The 24042-nt window shown below is 37.9% G+C and overlaps 1 protein-coding gene across 1 annotated transcript in view; it reads right to left on the reverse strand.

Annotated features, from left to right (window-relative positions):
- DDX10 (DEAD-box helicase 10) overlaps positions 1 to 24042 on the reverse strand; it is a 268337-nt gene that overhangs the window by 30137 nt on the left and 214158 nt on the right. The window contains exon 17 of the mRNA XM_019469241.2: positions 1185 to 1324. Within this exon, the coding sequence (XP_019324786.1) occupies positions 1185 to 1324 (140 nt within the window). The remainder of the gene's footprint in view (positions 1 to 1184; positions 1325 to 24042) is intronic.

The raw sequence follows: 24042 nt of genomic DNA on the forward strand, positions 1-24042 counted from the left end.
CTAAGGGACAGCACACTTAACCATACTGATAGTTCATCAAGGTCTCAACATGTATACCAAGGAACTTTCTGAAGCAAAGTATGCATATTCACCCTCAAAGCTCAATATCAGCACTATGCCCTAAAATGAAGTTATTTAACCCTTATGACACACGTTTAAATATTTTTTTAAATCATAATCAAATTATTTTCACCTCTGGTGCCTCTTGTGGTATTGAAACTGCTATGTCCACTACCCAGCTGTCCAATAGCTGATATCTCAAGTTTCTGGTATCACTTGGGAAGACTGCACTTTAGATGTCATTTCAGTATTATAAAAATAATTCTATGTTTAAACGAACACAAGATCAAAATAAAGATTAACTCTGAAATGTCCCCTGTCAGCACCGTCTCCTTAGAGGATAATCTTTTTTTGAGATTTTTTCATAATGGTCTTACTCAAAACCAGATTCTAGCTCTTTGTGGCCTCTCTCTCCAACTCCAAAATCTCCAGCTAGTGGTCAAGCTTTCCTTCAATCTGTCATGACTTCATCTGTCATTAGTATCTCCCTTCTGCCTAAGGAGGATCATTGGCTTAGAATGTCCATGAAGTGTAGTGCCCTCAACTTTTAAATCAATGCAATCTCAATTTAATCTAATACACACTACTATGAAAACAAATGCTGAGCAAATCACACTATTATTCAATTGATCACATTCCATCTGTTTTTGGCATGGTCACAAATTAAGTCCACATTGCAAATGAACAGATTTTCAATTGAGAAGACTGGTCAAGCACTGTTTATGTATAAGTTTTCCATTGTTCTATGTATTTGTTACTTAATTTTATATCAAAGAATATGAAAGTATAACTGCTCTTTTTCAAAATTCAGAGAGAATTTTTAATAACACTCTCAAGAGTCCTTTGACAGTGAAATCAAAATAAAATTCTGCCTCTGTTTGTATTAAATATACCCTACTGCATCCAGTACTTATGCATAAAGGATCCAGAAGGAGAAAGACGGGAAGAATAGAGAAAGAAAAAAACAACTCTTATTAAAATACTCTTAAAACTAACAGTGATTACAGAAATAATAAGAGAGCCCCTAAAATAATGAGAAGACTACACGACGTTGGTCTCTACACACCCTTTGGATTCAAAGGAGAAGAGTCATATATTCAGTGCTACCAGAAGTAAAAACATACCTAATTTTATTCTCCGTATCATCACTGTCCGATTCTTCAGAGCTTCTGTACTTATCTGGATCTGGAAGTGTGCTTGGATCAAATCCATCATCATCATCATCATCACTCCAATCCAGAAAAGCTTCCTCTTCATCTCTGGCCTAAGAAAACACAAGGGAAATTGTGGTTTAAGAAAACAGCTGATGAATAATCAAGTCTTATTTCTAGACCCAAATAAATACTTCTCTAATTAAGAGCCTCAAATTGAAGCCTTCTATTCTGGTGAAAGCCTCTATGTGACTTTCTGAACGATAATCATTTGCAAAGAGAAAGAAACCCCATGTCATTTCAAAATTACAACGAAAATATGGTTCAGAAAGTAAATCACCATTAAGTACCTTAAGCACAACATGAGAAAAATTTTATTTTTCACAGAACTTAACTGTCAAAGAAATAAAGTATAAATAAAGTTGTCTTAGTGATCCTGTTCACACACAAGTGAATTTCAAACTTCCCAAAAATATTATGTGAAAATATAAAAGGCCAGAAGAGAAGGTACAGGAACTCCTTTGTTGCCTGATGGCCTTATGACCACAGTAATCTAAGTGTTAAAATTAACAATCAGGTCTATATAAGCTCATTAATAACGAGTGTTCTAAATTCCAGTATAAGTATGAAGTCACTAAAAACAATGGAAAAGGAGAGAAATACCAACAGACAGGAAATGCAGTAATACATGGAAGAGGTTGGGAATAATTCAGTTTCATGCAAGCAGGTACGTAGGTGGGGGCTTTTTTTGCTTTTATTTTATAGTGGGTTATTTTTGTCAAAGAACAAAGTAATATAATGTTAAAATAAACTTACTACACGTTTATGTAATGACCACCCTTATAGAAAATTTATTTCTGGCACACTGTGCTTCTTGTCTACTCGGTTACAAAACCAAGCATCGCCACATGCATTTAACAGATTATAAGTAGGACTAAAAAAAAATTCTGGATGAAATTCTCTCCGTTACCATCTTTATAATTCCTCTTCACACCATGTGAGACAAACGTCAATGATTCTGTTTTCAAATGTTTAATGTTCTTTCCCAGAAAGTGAATAACAACTCAGAATAGCACAGCAAGGGAGGGTGCAGGCCGCCATAGAGGCCCTCTAACACTTTCTGAACATCTCTCCCTTGATAACCTCTAAACATAACAAAAGGAAGAAAAAGAAAAGAAAAGAAGGATTAGTCACCACTGCAAAAGGCCCCTACTGCTTTCCTGGTAACTCTCCCTGCTGACAATAACAGGTCTGAAAAAAATATATCAAAATTGGGGAGGGCTGTCATCAGAAGCAGTAAGCAGCATCCTCCACATTAGACTATATGGTTTACTTGAAAATAATCAAGGATATCAACAAAAAGTGAATATCCTCATATGCTCAAAAACACTAATCTCCTGGGCTACAAGATCTTTCCAATTTTCCAGTTGGATGCTCTCAAAGGAATTTGAAGACAGAGCAGACTCAAAACGACTCTCAACTTTTCGGGCTTAGGACACCTTTACACTTAAAAAGTATGAAAGACTCCAAAGATCTTCTGTGAACGTGGATTATTTACTGTATTAGAAATTAAGATTTAAAAAACTAATTTAAAAGTAACAATAAAATTCACTACATATTAACATAAGTGGCATATTTTATGAAACACAGCCATAATTTCCCACAATAAAAGAACACTGTTTTATATTTTTGCAAGTTTCTTTAATAACCAGTTTAAAAGAAGACACCAGGAGGCCCAAATGTACTCTGCCTTCACAGTGTATTGTCCCAGGTCAAGTATATGAAGAAAATCCAGTCTCTCTGAGATAGGAAAGGGAGGAGTCATTTAATAGCCTTTCCAGGTAACTGCACTTGACTTTTCTTTGATAACACAAACCCTGGTGAGTACTTTTTTTTTTTTTTTTTGAGAGAGACAGAAAGAGAGAGAGAGAGAGAGAGAGAGAGCAAGCATGAGCAGGGAAGAGGGGCAGAGGGAAAGAAAGATGGGAAAGGGTCAGAGAGAGAGAGAGAGAGACAGAGGGAGGGAGAGAGAGAGAGAATGATTATGAGCCTTAAGCAGGCTCCATACTCATTGTGAAGCCTGAGGCATGGCTCAATTCCACAACCCTGGGATTATGACCTGAGTTGAAATCAAGAGAATGGTCAAGCACCTGAGTCGTCCAGGCACTCCGGTTCTTAACAAATAGTTGTAACGCAGAATCTGAAGCCATTCTGTACTATTACATTAAAATCCATTGGTCTACTTTTCACTTTGAATATATCCTTTACCAGTGAATGATTGCATAACATCATGCATCAGCTATTTGGAAAATACTGGTTCACTAAAGTACACAGATCTTCCTTACATGGATCTTGAAATGTTGACACATTTTATTATACAATATTTTTTTAGGTCACATTTGTTAATATCACATTGATATCATAAGAAGTGCCTTGCAAAAAAAGTATGGGGAAGCTACTGGTGGATACAAGCTTTCCAAAATATTTTCTTCATATTTTATGGTTAACAGCAAATATTTTTGATTTTTCCCTTGAAATGCAAGCAAGAAGTATCATTTTCCTCGGGTTGCTTTCAAACATCTCTCTTCATCACAGAGTTTTACCATATTATGTCTGGGGCAAGGTGCTCTTTGTGTTCGTCTTTCTTGGGGCTCTGCAAGCTTCTTGGATCTATCATTTCATGTTTTTCACTAAATTTGGGAAAATTTTGGCCATTATTTCTTCAAATATTTGTATGCCTCTTTGTCATCTCTCCTTCCACGATTGCAAGGACATGTATATTGGCCTACTTCACAGTTCTCTGAGCTTTTGTTCACTTTTCTTCAATTTTTTTGTGTGTTTTTGTTTTGTTTTTAAGATTTTATTTTAAGAAATTTCTACACCGAATGTGGGGCTCGAACCCACAACCTGGAGATCAAGAATCACACACTCTACCAACTGAGCTAGCCAGGCACCTATCTTACTGCTCTTTGGACAGGGTCATTTCTACCCTGTCTTCAGGCTTGCTATTCCTTTCTTCCGATATTTCCAAAGTACTTTTGAAGCCATCCAGCAATTTTTTTTTAAAGTAATTCAGTTCTAGAACTTCCAAGTTTTTTTGTTTTTGTTTTTGTTGTTGTTGTTGTTTTTTAATTTTATTTTTGAGAGAGAGACAGAGTGCAAGCTGGGGAGTAGCAGAGAGAGAGAGAGAGACAGAATCCGAAGCGGGCTCTAGGCTCTGAGCTATCAGTGCAGAGCCCAATGTGTGGCTTGAACTCAAAGACTGTGAGATCATGACCTGAACCAAAGTCAGACACCCAACCGACCAAGACACCCAGGTGCCCCAAGTTTGTTTTGTTTTAAACATAGTTTCCATTGCTCTGAGATCATCTCTCTGCTTATTCATTCATATTATACTTTCCTTTAATTCTCTGAACATACCTTAATTCCTGAACATATTTAAAATAGCTGCTTTGAAACCTTTGCTTAATTCAAATCTGGCCTAAGAGTTTCTTTGAATGCCTTTCTCTTCAGTATGGATCACATTTTCCTGCCTAACTCCATCTCTAGTATTTTTGTAGAAAAATAGACATGGCTGATATGGAAATTGAATTCTGTCCCATTTTTCTGAGGACTACTGGATTTATATTCTATTAGGCAGTTATCTTACTTGGATTCAAACCACAAACTCCAACTCAGGGTGCTTGGCTGCTTATATCTCTGTATTGTCCTTATGGCTTCCAATTGCTACTTTTTTAGCCTGGCTTCCTATGAGCCTATAAAATGTGACACTCAGCCAAGGATTTAAGCAGAGTTAGGCTCACTCTCTCTACGGTTTCCTTGTGGGTGGGAATAACTCTAATTTCCACCTGCTCTGTGGGCATGAGACCTATGCTCTGACACTTCAAGCAGAATATTTCATTTAACTGCATTTTAACACCTAATACCATTTAATATGCTCTTTTAGCATTTATTATAAAGCACGTGGCCATAAGATATCTATAACAGGAGAAAGAAATTAGACAGTGAGACTCAGTATAAATATCTCATTCAATACTCCAGTGTACAGACTTAACTATTTGAAGGAAAATACTCAGAACGATGAAAGTTTGTGTTAATATAACTCTTCCAATTAACAACATTTGGGTTCTGCTGCTTCCTGATTTATAAGACAATCACAGCATTGATGCCTATCCCATACTGTCTGTACTGCAATGACACCTTAATTCAAGACAATGACAGATGAATTTAAGTTCACAATCACTCCTTTCAGAAAACACAATTTCAAACTACTAGAAATGTAGGGATGATGGGGAAAAAAGGCATTTTTATATTGATCTTTCTTATTTGGCTCATTCTTTGTACAGTCAGAAATACAGAACTATAAATCTGTAATATGAAAATATAATGTGCTTCTTTGATGCCTTCAATTTATTAAAAACTAAACAAAAACATTATCATTTACAACAAATACAAAGCATAAATAAAAGTCACTAGGAGTAGTGCCATAATGAAAACATTCTGGAGAAAAGTACTTTCTCGTGTCTTTCTCGTGAGGTCTAGTTTAGAATTATGCTCCTTCTAGCCGTAGAAGGTAGCAAAAAAAAAAAAAAAATGTAGCCGATTTTGTCTTTCTTTGTGGTTCCACAAATCATTTAAAAGAATATTTATAAAAAAGGCACGATACTCATCTTTATCTCCTTTTGGGTTCACCTTTGTGAGAACACAAATACTCTGATGTACCCCTGTGTGTTAGGACCCCATGGCTAGAAACTTACGGCAAAGGGAATGTTTAAGCATTTTAGTAGGAAAGTAATTAAATCTTTTCCTTAGAAATGCTACACCTTGACAGCAATGGGAAGGGTGGTTGGAAGGTAGGATATCAATTTAAAAACTATAATAATCCAAGTGGAACGAGGGATTCGAGGAAGAAAGTAGCCACGGAAGTGGAGGTGGGGACAGGCCTGAGAGATGTTAAGGAGAGAAAACCAATCAGGTTCTGTGGACTAAATGGGTACATAATAATAATTCCTGGGAATCAATGTGCACAGAAGCATAACAGTATATGTCAAATACAGTTTAAGAAAGCAACTTGGTAAATACTGTGAAGATGCCTTACAAAAACACTTTTATTCAAGTCCACATGACTAGGTTCTGGGGATGCAGAGTGAATGAGACACTTGACCATACCCTACCTTGACCATAAAACGAACTGTTCTAGGATAGTTACCCGTGGAGAAGCGTTAGCATGAACGCCAGGTTCTGCTATTTCTGGGGAATAGCCAAGCAACAGTGAATGGACTCCACTGGCCCTGCTAAATGCCTAATAGCTTACAGAACGAAGTCTTCCAAGTTATGGGACCTTGAACATGTAGCTGATTGATTATGGATCCTAACTGTCAACATGCTTCTCTTGAATTACTTCTAGGCTGAAAGATGAAAGCACTCCTGCACCTAACTAATCACTCTCTCACCTCTTCTCCCCAACCCCAGCTCAAAACAAAACCAGAACCCCTACTGTCACACCTGCACTCCTCTCTTCTCTCTTAAGGCCCGACAAGTAAGGCCTCACACACACAGAGATCAGGGTCACCTCTATGAACCGGCTGTTCCTGAAATACAATTTCAGAACCTCTGAGGAAAATATTTCACCTCAAGTAAGAATGGCTTTTCCTAAAATAGTTACTTGGAAGACTCAATCATAAGTAGGACAGAAGAAAATATCTGAAAAAGAAATGTAACTCAACTGACTTCTATTTTGTTTTTGGTTTTGAGGATGGCAAGAAACACAGATGCGAAGTATCGCACTCCAACAACAAATCACAAAGGGCTCTGACGTACTTCATCTTATGTGATTCGCAAGCCCTATGAAGTAAGAAGGTAACCACTGTTCTCGTTTTCAAATTGAAAAAACTGCGATTTAGAGGACAAAATAACTTAACCAAGGTCACATGAACCTGGATGTACAGGTCTTCTCCTGTATCACCCTGAATCTCAATTTTCCCCCATAAAAATCTCTGGATTTGCTGCTGATACAAACATTTCTTCAGAAGCGGGCATATTTTATAAGCTTCCTAAAACATGGAGCACTGCTTTCCATGCAACTTGCATGCACCCACCTCCGCTCTGAATGCCCTGGTCTCCCAAGTACATCTCCAGTGTCTCCTGCGTGCAACCCCACACTAGCTTCCTCATGAGACTCCCCAGAACCATTCTTCCCCTCTCTGGTCACATCAATTCTCTATGTTGTAATTAGAATGTTGTGGTTGTTTTTTCTTAAGTTTCAAATCTGATCATGTCTATCACCTGCTTACAACCTTCAGGACACAGCTTCTTTCAGGTCCTAGACCAAGTCAAGCCCCTTCTCACCTCAATGTCCTCCCACCGGGTATTTTTCCACGGACTCCTCTTCCACTTCCCCTTGCCTGGTGTATGGTGGTTTTTGACACCAAACGTGGTATCCTTTCGACACCAATTTCCCAATGCCAAACGAGTGTCCCAGTAATTCAACTCTGACACCATGCAGCATTAGCAGAGAACCGACAGGTAAAGGGCTCAGTGCCACAAGACTGCCAACACATCAGATGCCAGCTGCAGATGGGGCCCCCAAATTACCTGTGCTTCCCTGCGGCCAACTACAAATTCAGGGAGTCTCACGACCCCCCCTCACACATTCCATAAACCTGTATAACGATTCAGAACTCAGGGAACTGCCCTGCTTATGACTGCCAGTTTATTTATTCTAAAGGTTGCGACTCAGGAACAACCAAAGGGAAGAGAGGCATAGAGCAAGGTATGGAGTGAGGATGGGGTGCAGAGCTTCCAGGCCCTCTCCAGGTGGGCCACCTTCCTAGCATGTCGACATAGTCACCAGCCTGGAAGTTCTCAGAATCTTGCTGTTCGAGAATTTTTGTTGTTGTTTTGTTTCTTAATGTTTATTTATTTTGAGAGAGAGAGCACAAGCAGGAAAGTGGCAGAGAGAGAGAGAGAGAGAGAGAGAGAGAGCAGGCAAGGGAGGGGCAGAAAAGAGAGGAGAGAGAGCATCCCAAGCAGGCTCTGTGACAGCAGCACAGAACCTGAGGAGGGGCCCAATCCCACAAACCGTGAGACAGTGGCCTGAGCCAAAACCAACGGTCAGCCACCTAACTGGCTGAGCCACCAGGTGCCCCATGTTCATGAGTTCTTATAACTCAATTTCTAGGCCCAATTTCCTCCCAAGAGATGGGGGGGTGGGGCTAAAAGTTCCCACCCTCTAATCATGCGTTCTTTCTGGTGACCAGTCAGTCCCCTTCTGAAGCTATCTAGAGACTCCTCCTTGAGTTACCTCGTAAACATAAACTCAAGTGTGCTGGACAGGGGCTCCTTATGAGTAATAAAATACTCCTATCACTCAGGAAATTCCAAGGATTTTAGAAGTTCAATGTCCAGAACCAAGAACAAAACCAAATAGATTTTTTATTATATCACATGTGGTTCATTCCAAGTCATCAAGTCTCAGATTAAATATTTCTAAACATCATCCTTAGTAAAATTTCTTGTGGATTTCTCTTCAGTGCTACACCTAGAGTGAATTCATTATTTAATGTCCGTATTCCTTCCTAGGGGCGCCTGGGTGGCTCAGTCAGTTGAGCGTCCAACTTCAGCTCAGGCCATGATCTCACAGCTCATGAGTTCGAGCCCTGCATCGGGCTCTGTGCTGACAGCTGGAGCCTGGAGCCTGCTTCGGATTCTGTGTCTCCCCCTCTCTTTGACTCTAACCCACTTGTATTCTGTCTCTCTCTCTCTCAAAAATAAATAAACATTAAAAAAATTTAAAAAAAAAAGCAGAATGTCAGCTTTGACACATCAAAATTTCATAAGGGGAAAATTCCAAAATTTATAATAAACTACTTCTGATCCTGTAAAAGAATGTAAAAGTGGTGAAGAAAACAAAATTTTAGAGAAAAATGATGTATTCAAAACACATTTTGTTCTCACTAATAAAACTTCAAAATAACTTTCTAAGAAAGGATTAATACTTCATAGTTTTGAAATTTAAAATAAAGATTCTGATTGATGAAGACAGCCAACCATCTTCAGTAGTTAGGGATGGACTGATTTTCTGAGATTTACCCAAGCTATAAATCCCAGGTACGAACTTCCTGAGTGAAGAAATTATGGAAATGGTTTTTCTGAACTAGAAGCACAAAAAGGTTAATGATATTAAAGGCTGAAAGCATCTATCTACTGAGACACATGTACAGCATGGTAAACACAGGAGCAGCTGACAGTGCTGACAGGTCCCTGCTCCTGAACCACAATTCCAAATTTTAATAGCCTGACTCCTTCACTTTTTAATGACGATGGTGTACTAATTAAAATATTTCAGAATATTTTCAGTTTCTAGCTGCTGGAAATTTATTTCATAATGCTAACGTTGGGCTTTGGCCTAAGGCTGATATGTCTACTTGGTTCTTTGGTATCTGGTCAAAGTGGGTATTTTCTGCACTTCTAATATGTACACTGGCTGAATTGCACTCGAATCCCCAACTCTGATCAAGGGTTCTGGACTCTACAATTGAGGAGTTCTTGCTCAGAAATATATCTGTCTGTCCTAATTTCCAGCATTTATGAGACAAACCTAGCAAATCAGAGGAAGGCAACACATTTCAGCCCTGGCCACCTGATCACATAGGAACCTGAGAAGGGAACACGGGATGTTGGGGATGATAAAAAAAAAGGACATCAGGGGGAACAAGCAGAATTCAGGCAAAGGCCATCTGTTTAGATAATTTCTTTCTTAAATCCAGTTGAGCTTACCCGAATTCCAGCCAGTACCTTCTTAATTTTTTTCAAGCATTCCAAAACAAAAGAAATATTTGAATGAAAGACTATAAGGAGGCAATATACTTAATACATGAAGTGAACATAGTTCAGAATGACAGGCAAAGGGCTCGCACATGAATATTCAAAGCCTCAAGAGCAAGTCCCAAATTTTAAAGAATCTTCAGAATTTGGAATATTCAATCAACAACTATTTACCACACACTTGCCATTGAGCACTGCTATAGAAGAATAATCTGAAACACAGCATTGACAGAAGAGACTATGATTCAGCATTTTAACCTTAATAAGACTTTCAACAAAATGAAATTCCTTCTAAAACTGCCTTGCACAAAATTCATTATTCTTCCTAAATTACTTATTTACTTGCTTACTTAATATATGACTCTCTCACAGAGCTCTGAAAGATAGGGAGGATGCTACAATTTCATAACATCCTATTAAATAATAGTGCTTTCCATTATGGATCATCTTTCTCACTCTCTTCTTTCCAGAGGAAAGTTACACCAAATAAGATATTAAATAAAATACAAATTTGTTTGCCACTATTGTCATAATGAATGCTTTAATATAAAACAAGTCACAAGACCCTGATTTGACTGCCCCGCCACTGGCTGGCTGTGTGTCCTGAGGCAATTTACTAACTCTGGGAGGTTGTTTCCTCATCTGTATAATCTAAACGCTGCCATCTACCATTCAATGTTGCTGTGAGCGTCCAGTGAGAAAAGCACAACAAGAAGTCTGCAATAATGTTTATCATCAATAGTAGCAGAACCGTACAAACAGCAAAAAAACATTCCAGCAGTTTGGTCATCTTATCCTTTTTAAGTATCCTCTGCTTTCTTCAAACATAATTCTAACATGGGCAGAAATGTGCAATAGATTTAATCTCTTTAGGAAAGGATGTTATTCATAACAAAAAAATAAAGAGGAGATTATACACAAAAGAGAATAGAACTGAAACCATACAACTGATTAAGGTCACAAAGAGTTCAAAGTATCAATGTTAGAATGTTAGCAAAAGTAGTTCAAGAATAAATAAAAATATTATTTTGTAAACCAAGTAGTAAATAGTCTGATCAATGGACTATTAGTCAACAGTGACAAGGACTGATAGATGTAACAACATGGGTGAATTTCAAACGCACCTTGCTAAGTGAAAGAGAATGGACCTCAGAGGCTATATACTCAGTGATTCAACTTATATTAAAATCTGGTAAAAACAACAACAAACCAGGGACAGAAAACAGATCAGTGATTGCCAGGAGTTGGGGGGCGGGGTCAGCAAGAAAGAATTTTTTGAGATGATGATGAACTTATTGTGTATCTTTGATGGTGGCAGGCGAACACACCTATGCACTTGTCAAAATCCCTGAGTGAACACCACAGTGAATTTTACATGTATACTAATAAAGGACCCCCAAGAGAATACTTTAATGGTGTCTAAAGGTGTTCACAATGAAACAGTAGATTATAAAGACTATATAGTTAAAAAAAAAAAAATGTATTGGGGAAGCTTTGGGTGGTGGACATGGATTACAGAATTTTCCTTCTTTCAATCAAAAAGTGTCTTACAATGAGTAAGTAATGTTTTTGAAGTCAAAGAGATGAAATATTGTTTTTGCAAGACTCTACAAGAAGTTTGTATGGCCTCTCCAATATGGTAACAGGGTGGGCCGTGGATTAGAAGTTCTTAACATAGGGTTCCTGGAAGCCACAAAACTAATGAAACAGTATCAAAAAATTATTAGTATAGACATATACACATTTTGGAGGGAAGAAGAGCCATAACTTTTAACAGTCCATGAGCCACCAACCATTCCTCCTGCCTCCTGTCTCTGATCAAGAACTAATGCTTAGTACAACTGTATTTCTTGGGACTGAATTGATTCTACAAACATAAGCCTCAAATTAGACAGTTCTGAATCTTGAAGGATCATTCGTCCCTGAAAGCCCTGAACGTGATTTAGGTTTCAATTACCTAATGACATATGCCAGTCTTGAGAACTGTTTCAGGCTGCTGACAAGCAGAAAAACAGAGAAGTCATAAACTCAACATTTTTAAGGGCAAGAATTCCTAACAGCAATTCATAAAGCAGCCAAAGAATGAGTGGGATTGTGTACCCCTCTGCCACATGGCTATATCTGCAATCTTTGACCAAAATTTTCATTTCTCTAACAGAGCCAAGTTAGGCTCTAGCTTTAGAGCAACAGAACAGTGACGAGATGGGTTTTTAGTCATGTGAATGATTAGCTTTATTACATTCCTTGTGGTTTGTTCTATCCATTCATCATTTCTCCAAGGGGAAATCCAAGGGCAACCTCAACTTCTCTCAGTGAGCTAGTGGAAAACTACTCCCTGCAGGGTCTAAAACTGGCACATGTTTGGTGAAAATTATATAGCAATTTAAAATCATCATTAAATTGAATGAATTCAGGTTTTGACAAATGCATATGAATGAACCCAACAGAACGTGAAAATTCACTAACCGTGAGCATTCAAAAAGGTAAAAATGCTTAATAGTGTGTGAAGCATCCCCTACAGATGTAAAAGTTACAAATCATGATGGTGTATTTCCCAAGGAAACAGGTGATTCTGATATCACTGAATGAGATGTCAGCGAATGAACATTCCCAAACGAAACCAATTTCTCCTTTTAGCATTTTATAGAGAGGGGCTTCAGTCACTTCTGCTAAGACTGCCGTGTTCTGAGAGTCTGCTTCCTAATAAAATTAGATCATTTCCAATATGGGCTGATCTTACATAAGCTGTCTGTTAAAACAAAAAATCACAGTAATAAAAATTTTTTCTTCTTTGTTTTCCCTCCCTCCCACTCCCAATATTATCACATCAATGACTCCAGGGGAGAGGAGGAGAGATCAAACAAGGACTTTGAGATTACAGGGTACTTTGCTTTGGGAAACAAGTGGTTCTTAAGAAAGTTAATAAGAGAGTTACCAAACAAGTAATTCCAATCCTAGGTATACACCCAAGAGAAATGGAAATATATGTCCAGACAAAAACTTAACACATAAATAAAACTTGCACACAGCAGTATTATTCATGATAGCCAAAAAGTTGAAACAACCCAAATGCCCTAACAAATGATAAATGGGTAAGTAAAATGTAGGATATGCATACAACGAAATGTCACTCATCAGTGAAAGAAAGGAAGTACAGGAGTCTTCGTCCATGGTTTCAGTTCTCTGCAGCAAACCACGGGCTGGAAGCAGATGATCTTGTGACATACTGTCAGAAAGTCAACAAAGCCCAGCGCCACATCACAGTGCCTATGTCATTTCCTTCACTTCATCTCATCACGTAGGCATTTTATCATTTTACATCATCAGAAAAATAAGAGTACAGTATAATAAGGTATTTTGAGAGAGACACCATATTTGCATACCTTGTATCATAATACAGTGTTATAAATGTTCTACTTTATTGTTATAAATCTCTTATTGTGACTAAATTATAAATTAAACTTTATCATAGGTATGTACAAGGAAAAAATAGTGCAAATAGGGTTTGGTACTATCCACTATGTCAGGCATCCACTGGGGGTCCTGGACATATTGCCATGGTAAGGGGGAACAATTGTATATATGTCCCTACATTACTGACTCTATTAATCTAGAAGTACTTTACGAGAAGTAAACAGATTTTATTTCTCTTTGTATCCCTCAAAGCCCCTTATCATGTGCACCTTGCACATAGTAAACATTCAGAAAGTATCTGTTGCAAAAATGTAATGCAGTAGCTAATTGTGATCCCAGATCCCTGGACCAAGTGAGACAGCCAACACATTCCTCCCCCCACCCCCCCCCCCCAACCAAGGTTTGTATTAGAAAACATTCATATGCTTTAAATTTTAGCTTCTATATTTGTAGCTAGCTTTTTATTACAGCATTTATTTCCAAGATTAAAACTAAGCACTATATATGACCCTACATGTACCTTATGACATACTTTACCCTATTTTTTCAATTTCGTGAATACTCTGGGGTTGTACTGAAATTTATCAAAAATACTTTAGAAAGCATCCCTTTGCTCTGAATAAATGAAAAGCTCATAAATGTATGCTGCAGTCTTAAATATTTTATTTGCTAATAAGTAACTACTCTATAAGGAATTATCCTTCCGCAGTCTTTATCTGAATTACAAACAAGGGAACAGGTAGGCCAGTCAGCACAAATATCTCAAAAGCACAAAGTACAGGTAATTCTAATACAAGGAAAGGAAATATATATGTTCTGCAGGAATGGAAGGCTGGGATGGGGCAGTGGTGGTGGCAGATGTTAAGTTTTATAAAGAGTGTCATTTAAGTTCTGCTCAGGCCAAATAAGGATTGGAATGTGTAAAGGACATGAAGAAGGGCATTTCAGCTGAAGGTATAACATAAGCAAAGGCACAGGGCATAAACTGTATAGGCACACAGAAGGTCGACCCTGAAAAAATCAAGGAACATGGAACACCACCACCACCCTCCCACCCCCTTGCCCCCGTCCTCGGGACAGATGCCGTGCCTTGCCAGAGTCTGGCACAGTTCGGGAAGCAGAAGACCACCTCCACCGGGGGTTAGCTTCCACGGAACTCCTTAGGTCAGGCATTCTCCCACAACTAAAACTAGAATGGGGGAGGACTGGATGGGGTTTGTGTGGGAAGAAAGTACAGGGGCAGCAGAGGTGGTGACCGAGCAGTTTCTTTTAAATCTTGGGTCCACCCACTGCTCCAGATGCAGGACTAGTGGGAAATCACAAGCTTCCGGTAGCAGAGCTTCACTGTCTGTGAATTAATATGGTATTAAGAACTAATTAGTGATGCTATGGATTCATGAGGAAATGAAGTGCCTTGTACCGAACTGGCCAATGCAGGCAACTCAATAAATGACACTAAGTAGTTGTTTTGGCAGAAGGGAAGCAAAGGACTGCAAATTATTCTAGAAAGTGGACAGACCTGGGATCCAGAGCTAAAACATCTTTGGTTGCTGAGGGGACAAAATATCTGTATTAGCTATTTTTTAGCCAGGTAAAGGTAAAGTTTAGGATTACAAAATAGTTCTCAGTATTGTTGTGCATGTCTTTATGTTGGTGCAAAATTTCCAACTTTGTAGGAAAGAACTTCATTTTATTCTAATGAAAATTATCATTTTTTTTTTGTAAAATAATGATAATGATGATTGTGTGCTTTTAAATGTGCCTAATGGAAAAATAACAAGAGGTGATAACACTGTGTACATTCCTCATTTTCTATTTGTTTTGAAATGCAAAAGTTTGGGAATTATTATGCTCAATATACTCCTGAGATCTCTGTAATTGGTTTTGTAACCTACCTAAGGGTGTCATAAATTTCAGCCCAAGATTACAAACAAATAATGCTAACAGATGCCTCCAGAAAAGTCCAAATAATTTGTAACCTAACACAGAGGAGTAAAAATAAATAAATAAAGGTAGTTCCAAAATAACACTGCAGAGAAAAGGACTGACAGAGACCAGCCCATCTCTGAGGATTAGAAACTTAACCAGAGGCATGTGGAAAGGGGGGGATAAAATAGAGGGTATTAAGGAGATACCCAAAGGCAGGAACTTAAAACAGCTGAACTTCTGAACTTTGTATTCAAAGAACATTTGGGAACACTGGAATTACGGGGGACTTGCTTAAAGATAGTAAGATTAAAAAAAAAAAAAAAAAAAACCCACACACTAAAAATGTCCACAATTAAATACAATTACTCCTACAGAGCACTTTTATAAATGTCACGTATCAAAGTGTGAGGCACGGTGCTTCATCTACACAATGTCCATGGATTATTTGACTGCTGATTAGGTCAGTCCTCAGCGCTGGGTCAGGTGTAAGTGGACCTGCCAGGCCTGTATTTGCTTATATGCTCACGGGGTGAAGTTTCTGGTTTTCCCACCTAACATGTGACTGACGTAGGCACTGGGTGGCCTGACCCTGTGACTCTTCTCTCTCACCTGCAGCAAGTCATGTCTTTTTAAATTCACATCATATGCTCTCCTCAACTTTCTTTCAGTCAGCCACTGCTTTAACTGTGCTTGTTACAGTTGTTGAGGGAAGGCGAATTATGTACAGTGATCATAAGTGAACAGCACAGCCTGGAAGGGTCCATGTACACGGAGAACCAGTGTCTTAGAGCCAGGAGTCTCAGAGTATGTATGGACAGTGTGTGGTTTACTAGGAAGCTGAAATGGGTTACAAACTCTTTAAAAAACACAAGATCTTTCTGCTATTCTTTAAGGAAAATGATTAATAATTCCCTGTACTATCTTTTCATGCAACTTGAAAGGCTATTTACTAGGAATCTGTGTAGCCAAATTACTAGGGCTTAGTAAAACCGGGTACTCAAAAATCTGTTACGTAGCTTTATCCTCTTGCCTTAGGTTGGGTAAAATTTTCAATTGTTATTTTTCTTCAATTATGAAACTCAGTTAGTTTTATCATTATCAATTGAGTTTCTTCATTAATTACAGAGAGGTGACATATGTTTGCGTGTTTTAGGCACATAACTTTCTAAGTAATTATACTAAGATATATGCTTCGGTTTTCCTCAATTTTCTTATACAGTGCCATGTAACTGGTGATACTCCATCTGTGAGAAGCTATATTATTTGAATAACTTGCCATCTACCATCATCAACACAGGGTAATAAAGTTGCCACAGTATTTTTAAGTTTACATGGCGTACAGATCATGTGCAAGCTCATATTCTTCACTTATGAAAGATTTCATAAGCTATTGAACCACTTGCTACTGATGCTAATTTACGAGTACCTTACTGTCTCTATTCTGTATCTTGCGTTCTGTTGGTATACTGTAATGTAATGCTGCTGTTATACAGATGGTTAAACTTAAAAACAAAAAAACACACCTCCTGAAAACAAAAAATACTATTTCAACTTTTCACTGTTTTGATCCTCTCCAATTCCTTATTATCACAGGTCATTAAGGTATGACAGTGGTTAGGAGAACAAAAACCCAGTGGACCACCGCCTTTCAGCATCAGAACTGCAAGTTAAAGATTACACGGATCTCAAAGAGATACTTGGACTCCCATGTTCTCTGCAGTATTATTCACAACAGCCAATAGGTGGAACCAACCTAAATGTCCATTGATGGGTCAATGCATAAACAAAATGTGGTATAAACATATAATCCAATATCATTCAGCCTTAATTGTAAGGATATTCTGACACATGCTACAAACAACATGGATTAACCTCGAGGACATTATGCCAAGTAAAATAAGCCAGTCACAAAGACAAAAACTGTGTGATTCCACTTAGATGAGTCAAGCTCTTAGGAACAGAAAACAGAAGGTTGCCAGGGGCTGGGAGAAGGGGGGCGGGGGGAGAAAAGTCACTGTTCAATGGGTATAGTAGTGCAGTTTTGCAAAATGAAAAAGTTCTTGAGATCAGTTCCATCACAATGTGTGCATAGTTAACACTACTGTGCACTAAAAATGGTTAAAATGATAGATTTTGTGTTGGGTATTTTATTACAATTAAAAAAGATTATTAGCTAGTACTCTACTGATCACAAGTAAGTACAAGCAAACACATGCTGACCTACAGAGTTTAAGCAAATTCCCTAAAAATCATAAAAGAAGTTAATGGCAGAACCAAGCCAAATCTTTAGTCTTTTAGTCTTCCAATCAAGGCCAGACAAGGCCACTCTCACGTAAAAATTACATGTGTACAAAGCACTTGGGCAAGAGATAGGCACTCAATAAAATTCTTTCTTTCCCAACAGAAAGGCAACTAAGATCAGACATTAAGAGGGACTTACAATTCTAACCTGACTTGAACCCCTCTGAGTAAGCATCAGTTATAGAACTGTTATGATTTCAAAATGGAATTCAGAGACAATTCTGATGAAGACCAGGTATGATAATTGCTTCATCAATAAACCAGAGACTTGGTTTTCTACCTCAGTATCAGACAACTTCCAACTCTAAAATTGGTGTTTAGGATAAAACAGATGTGGCTCGACAGATACCAACGCATGCATTTACCATTACTAGCAAGAACACACCCCATTGCAGGAAATGTGCCTAAGCCAATTTCTTCCCAAATGGGGCCCAGAGGGAGAAACTTAAAACATGCATTGGCAGGAAGAAAAAATGCGAAGGATTACTGTTCTATCAATCACTAGTTCCAAGTATCAGAAAGGGGCTGCAGAGATCCTTAGTTCTGGGTTCACCCGTATGTGTGTTCATTTGTTCCGCCTTTTAAAAGTACAGGTGGTCACGTAAGCACTCTTTAAAATGCATAAAAAACTAGCAAGAACTGCTTTATAACCAATCTCCTTAGTAGCTATTTTCTTATCTGTATGATCTAAAATTAGCAAAGGCTCTCAGAGATATATGGACACAGCAGAATACAATCACAACAAAATGGATCTCTTACTGAAGTCCTTTTCAATTAACCTGCCTCTTAGGGTTCGGACTCACTTCCTCTGAACAAGTGCACTGGGGAGGCATCACGTATACAAACATTCCACAACAGCTAAGTGGAGAAGTGCTCCAAGGAGGATGTTGATGTAACTTTCTTCATGGCACTACGGGTTTATACACACCAAAAGAAGAAAACAACTTGGTATTTGGGGCAGCAGGTTGATAACTTTTGGTTCATTTGGAAAAGGTTTACTGAATTTTCTGAAAGCAAGACAGCTGGAAGTCAGCACCGTGCATGTCTAGTGCCTGAGCATTTATGCCTAAAGTGGGACTTAGAAGTTTCCTCGGCTCCTACCTTTGCATTATTCACAGCTACTGGATTTGGGATTCTAACCTCTTGAAATATTCTTGAGATATATTCTAGTGCTAGAACAATATTAGTACATAACCCTATATTATCATTTCCTTTTTATAAAAAGAAATCTAAGTTAGGACATAAAGAACACGTGATAATTTTAGAAGATGTATGTTAAAATCAATATGAATGTATTACTAAAATATAGAAATATAATTCCTTTATGTCTGAAAGCCAAATCAGAGTCCAACTGCTATATAACATAACATATAACAAAAAGAAAATTAGAGAATCCTTAATATTCACTAAGAAATAGCATTCTAATTTTGGGAAAAGCTCATTTAACAAGAAACTAAAGAAAAGTTTTCTAACGTCACCAAGTTTACATTCCAAGGAGAGCATACAAGATTTCAATACAATACAATGGGACTGAAAAACGACAGGGAAAAAAATGTCATGGCTTGTGTACCAAGCAAAAAAAAAAAAAAAAAAATCATTCATTAGATGTCATTTCATATTCTGGAAAAGGTTTCTGAAGAGTATTAATTGCATCGCCTTCAGAAAACTCTTACACATTTTAAATTTTTGTTTTTAATATTTATTTTTGACAGAGAGACAGACAGAGCGCTAGCATGGGTGGGGCAGAGAGAGAGAGGGAGACACAGAATCCGAAGCAGGCTCCAGGGTCTGAGCTGTCAGCACAGAGCCCGACACAGGGCTCAAACCCAAGAACCCTGAGATCATGACCAGAGCTGAAGTTAGACGCTTAATCGACTGAGCCACCCAGGGGCTCATCTTATACCTTTTAAAATAGTAAATTTTATTGTTCAAGCATTTCTAAGACTGATCCCTGTATGCACTCTTTCTAATTAGCCAGCTCAAAGTTGTTTCTATTAAACAAAGCAGATACTTCTAAAATAACAAACTTCCTAAAATTCCATCTTTTTCGTATTTTGAAATGCCCAAAATAGTCCTGATCTGAAATAGGCCAGAGTATAAATACCAACTACAAACCCAATATTCCTTGAGAGCAGACGTACAATCAGGGGAGAGGCAGAGAGAGAGGAAGAGAGAATCCCAAGCAGGATTCACACCTATGCAGGGCAGGAATTCATGAACCAAGAGATCATGACCTAAGCAGAAATCAATTTGGATGCTTAACCAATTGAGCCACCCAGGCACCCCCAAATCCAGTTTTCCAAAAAGTGTTTACATGGGTGAGAAATTTCCATGGACAGACAGATGGATGTGGAAGGAAGGAGAGAAGAAAGAAAGAGAGAGCGAGAGAGAACAAACAAAACTCAATAAATATTCTAAATTGCCCCTGAGTTCCCTTAATAGTTCACGTGAAGTATTTAACTAAAAAGTCATATAGTTGTCCTTTACTGGAAGTTTTAATGTTTTTAATATTGAAGTATTTTACAAAAGAATACCAAAGAGTATGCCTAAATGAGGAAAACACCACTTTCTAAGACATTCTGCACTCTGAATTCTCTTAACTTTGTTACCTCCCCCATGACAATGTGGCACCAAAATAATTAAATTTTTATTTACAAACATGAATAAACCAGCACTAAGATAAGCCATGATAATATTTTCTTCAATGTGCTTCACTTTTCATTTCAGGCTTTTTTCAACTGTAGCTGAAATGAATTATAAATTAAAATAAGAAAAATCATCATCTGCAGCACATAGTAAACAATGGTTTCTAATCATGAACAATGGCTGACAAAACTCATTTTAAACTGTAAAAATACATCTTACTAAATTCTACATAAGAATCTCCATCAAAAGTGTATGTGACCAAAGAATAAAAATCTCTTACTATCACCTTCCTGCATCTTACCACCTCCACCATGAAGACAGTAAGAATGAATTCAGATACTTCAACCTCACTTACTGGGTCCTAATTCTCACTCTCGCTGCTAGATATAATACATGCCAGGACCAACCTATTACCTCCTGTGCAACAATACGACATGTGCAGTCAAAGTGTATTATCCTCATGCTCTCACTTACAAGCTTTCCTTTTTTTGCCAAGAAATCAATTAACTAGTTCATGATTTTAATATCAAATTAGATTTTCATTAAAATTCACCTGTGCAGTAAAAGCTTCAAGAGCTGAAATTCCTTATTCTATCTCTTTACAGTTTGTCACCGTCATTTGTAAGTGAGTTTGAATAGAGGTTCAATTAAGGTAATCAATTTTCCATTCATCAGGACAAAAGCAAAGAAAATGTTTTGTTTACACAGGAGAAACATATTTTGAGAAGATGAATACCTGGAAATCACAGCTACTGCATCCCCTGCATAAATTTGCATGAAATTTCTTATCCTCTATTACTTTCTCTGTTTGGAAAAAAACAGGTAATCTCGCATATCAATCTCTTTAATATTCTATTTAGCAATCAATGCTGCCCTGATAAGGGACTGGCAAAAGCAATTTCTGTACATCATTCAGGTACTGGGCTAAGATTTAAAACCACCTACCCATATATAGTTAGAGATAAAGAGTTGAGACAACAATCCCTAGGGACCATATATTTGAAAGACAGTTTATTTTGTGTAGTTTTTCAAAAGAATAAGGCAGGTAAATAAGTTACTACCAGAAAAATGATAAAACAAACATTTCAGTGCACTTTTCTAAAAGTGTGGGCAATGAGTAGAAAAACCAATATAATTATTTAAAGGTTAAAACTGACAGGTAAAAATAACAATGTCTACCTAGAACATAAATATTTGTCTAATGAACAAATGGAGGAAAAGGTGTTAGAATTTCACATCTGACAGACAAGGAAACAGTATTAAAGAATTTAAGTTAGTGGTAGAGCTAGAAACCAAATATTTGGGTTTTAATACAAAATTAACACAAAATTTTCCCCCTCACAAAAGATAATTTAGTCAAACATCTCTGACCTGAAGGTCAGACAATGTTAGTAAACAACCATCTTCAAATCAGTATAAATCCTCAATATTCACTGTACCAAAGAGCTCCCGTACAATCATGAACTCTTGCGTGCACATCACCTTTTCCTTCTTTCTTCAGCAAGTACTTGCTAATCACCTACTATATGCCAGTTTAGCGGATGAAAGATTTCTATGTAGTCAATTATTAGTGTGTACATATACACACAGAAGGAATCTAAAAGGACTGTGAAGTCTTCTTGGAACAGATGTCATGTAGTCCTGAGGACGAGTTAGAGTTTATAGGGCAGAGAGAAAGGGGAGGGGCAGGAAAGAACAGGGGCTTTCAGTGCAATGAAGGATGGGAGCATAGTGAGAGCCTGGGCTCAACAAGTATGCAAGAGCCAGCTTGGGAAGGGCCTGCTAAGCAAACCTGGAATAAATTCATACATTATATTAATTGCATAATCATAAATAACTTCATAAATTATGAGCCCAAGATTATCAGCCGTGTAAAAACAAGGACTTCTTTGATCATAAAAAAAGAACTGGGTACAGAGCTCCACCCTCATCTCTCCCCAGAAATAGTAGTTGTGCTGTGTCATCTTTGAGACCACATGTAATAACAAAATTTACTATGGATTTACATATATCTCCTTTATATACGCACTATGTGTGTGTATATACAATGGAGTACTACAAGGCCATAAAAAAGAACACAATCTTGCTGTTTGCAACAACGGGGATGGACCATGGAGGTATCATGCTAAGTCATACGAAGACAAATACCATATGGTTTCCCTCATGTGTGGAATCTAAAACACAAAACAAATCAACAGACTCTTCAGAACAAACGAGTGGTTGGCAGAGAAGAGACGGGTGAGGGGATGGGTGAAACTGATAAAGTGATAAAGGGGAGTAAGATGCATAAATTTCCAGTTTTTACTTATATAAAATATGTCACAGAGATAAAGAGTACAGCATAGGGAATACAGTCAAAAATACCATAATAAAAATTATTATGAATGTAGAAACCCCTTTAGAGTGTACATTTCTATTAACTCAAATAGGAACTACATGTACTTTCAAGTTACTAGTATGTACATATGAGACAATTATTGAGTTCAGCCATTTAGTTGTGTTTTGAAAATGGTGGCTGCACAGGCATTACAGAGTGACGACGAAAAAGAAGGAAGTCACTGACAGACGTCTAGATATATAAAAACTCTCATTATACTTAAAATCTATTTGAGAATGCTAGCCTAAAACATAATCTTGACCACCATAAAAAGATGAGTATTGAAAAGCGCACACTATCGTGCACTGAATGTAACCGCTGTAGGAGTCAAATCAGAGGTACCAACTGGACTGGCACACACAGGGAAGACTTCATGGAAGGTGGGAAATGGATCTAAGATGAACTCTGAACAATGGATGACAGGGTACGGAAGGATGGGGAGCAAACACACACACGTGTGATCGAACAAGGCACGGCAGGAGTTTACATGAGAGCACATGCACGGTGGAGGGGACAAAACAGGTGATACCTAAGCAACACCAAGTTCAACCTTAACCTCAGTCACAGCACAGGCAGCCTGTACATTTGGGTTCTCTTCCCCACTCTCAATCTTCTGCCCTTTCCTTCTGTCTTTCCATAGTTCCTCCCTCATTTCTAAACATATTTACCCATTATTTTATTTCGAGTATTCTCATGGGATCCCTCAATTCTCGGTGGAATGGAACTTAGTATAATAAACAAGTAAACCAACCTGTAGTGGGAATGCAGGCATAAGACAGCTTATGGAGGACCCACCATGGTCAAGAACAGTTTAATAAATGGGGTCTACAAAGGTTCTTAGGCAGGGTGGTGGCATTGGAAAAAAAAAAGCATTTAAAACATTCATTCTAGCAGTAAGCACCATGCTGAACCAATAAAAATTTTTTAATAAAAAAAAAAAAAGAAGCAGGAGTTGGAGCGGGTATTTCAGCACTACGGGTACCAGGTGACCATCGGAAGATACCAAGAATAAAGCAACAGCTTTAGAAGAGTTGAGAGCATTTGCAACACACTGTCCATAGATCCTAAACAGGCTCCAGCTATCATTCCCAACAAGCCACCAGGAGCCAGAAGGCTCCTCTCTGCTGCAGTTTATCACAGTGACAAGGATCAATACTTTGTGAACTGATGGACGTTTATAGGGATATTATCTTCTAATCACAGAATGGGGGTACCATATTAAGTCTTTACTCTTTTCTCATTCTTATAGTAGATTATGATTATCTAGAGACATTTCTATCAAGTAGTATTTGCCCTTATAAACAACATAGTAAATTTACCAAATGCTCAGAACAGTGA

This window comes from Panthera pardus, unplaced genomic scaffold (genome assembly GCF_024362965.1).
Source record: "Panthera pardus isolate Hobbes unplaced genomic scaffold, ASM2436296v1 HiC_scaffold_12, whole genome shotgun sequence".
NCBI lineage: Eukaryota > Metazoa > Chordata > Mammalia > Carnivora > Felidae > Panthera > Panthera pardus.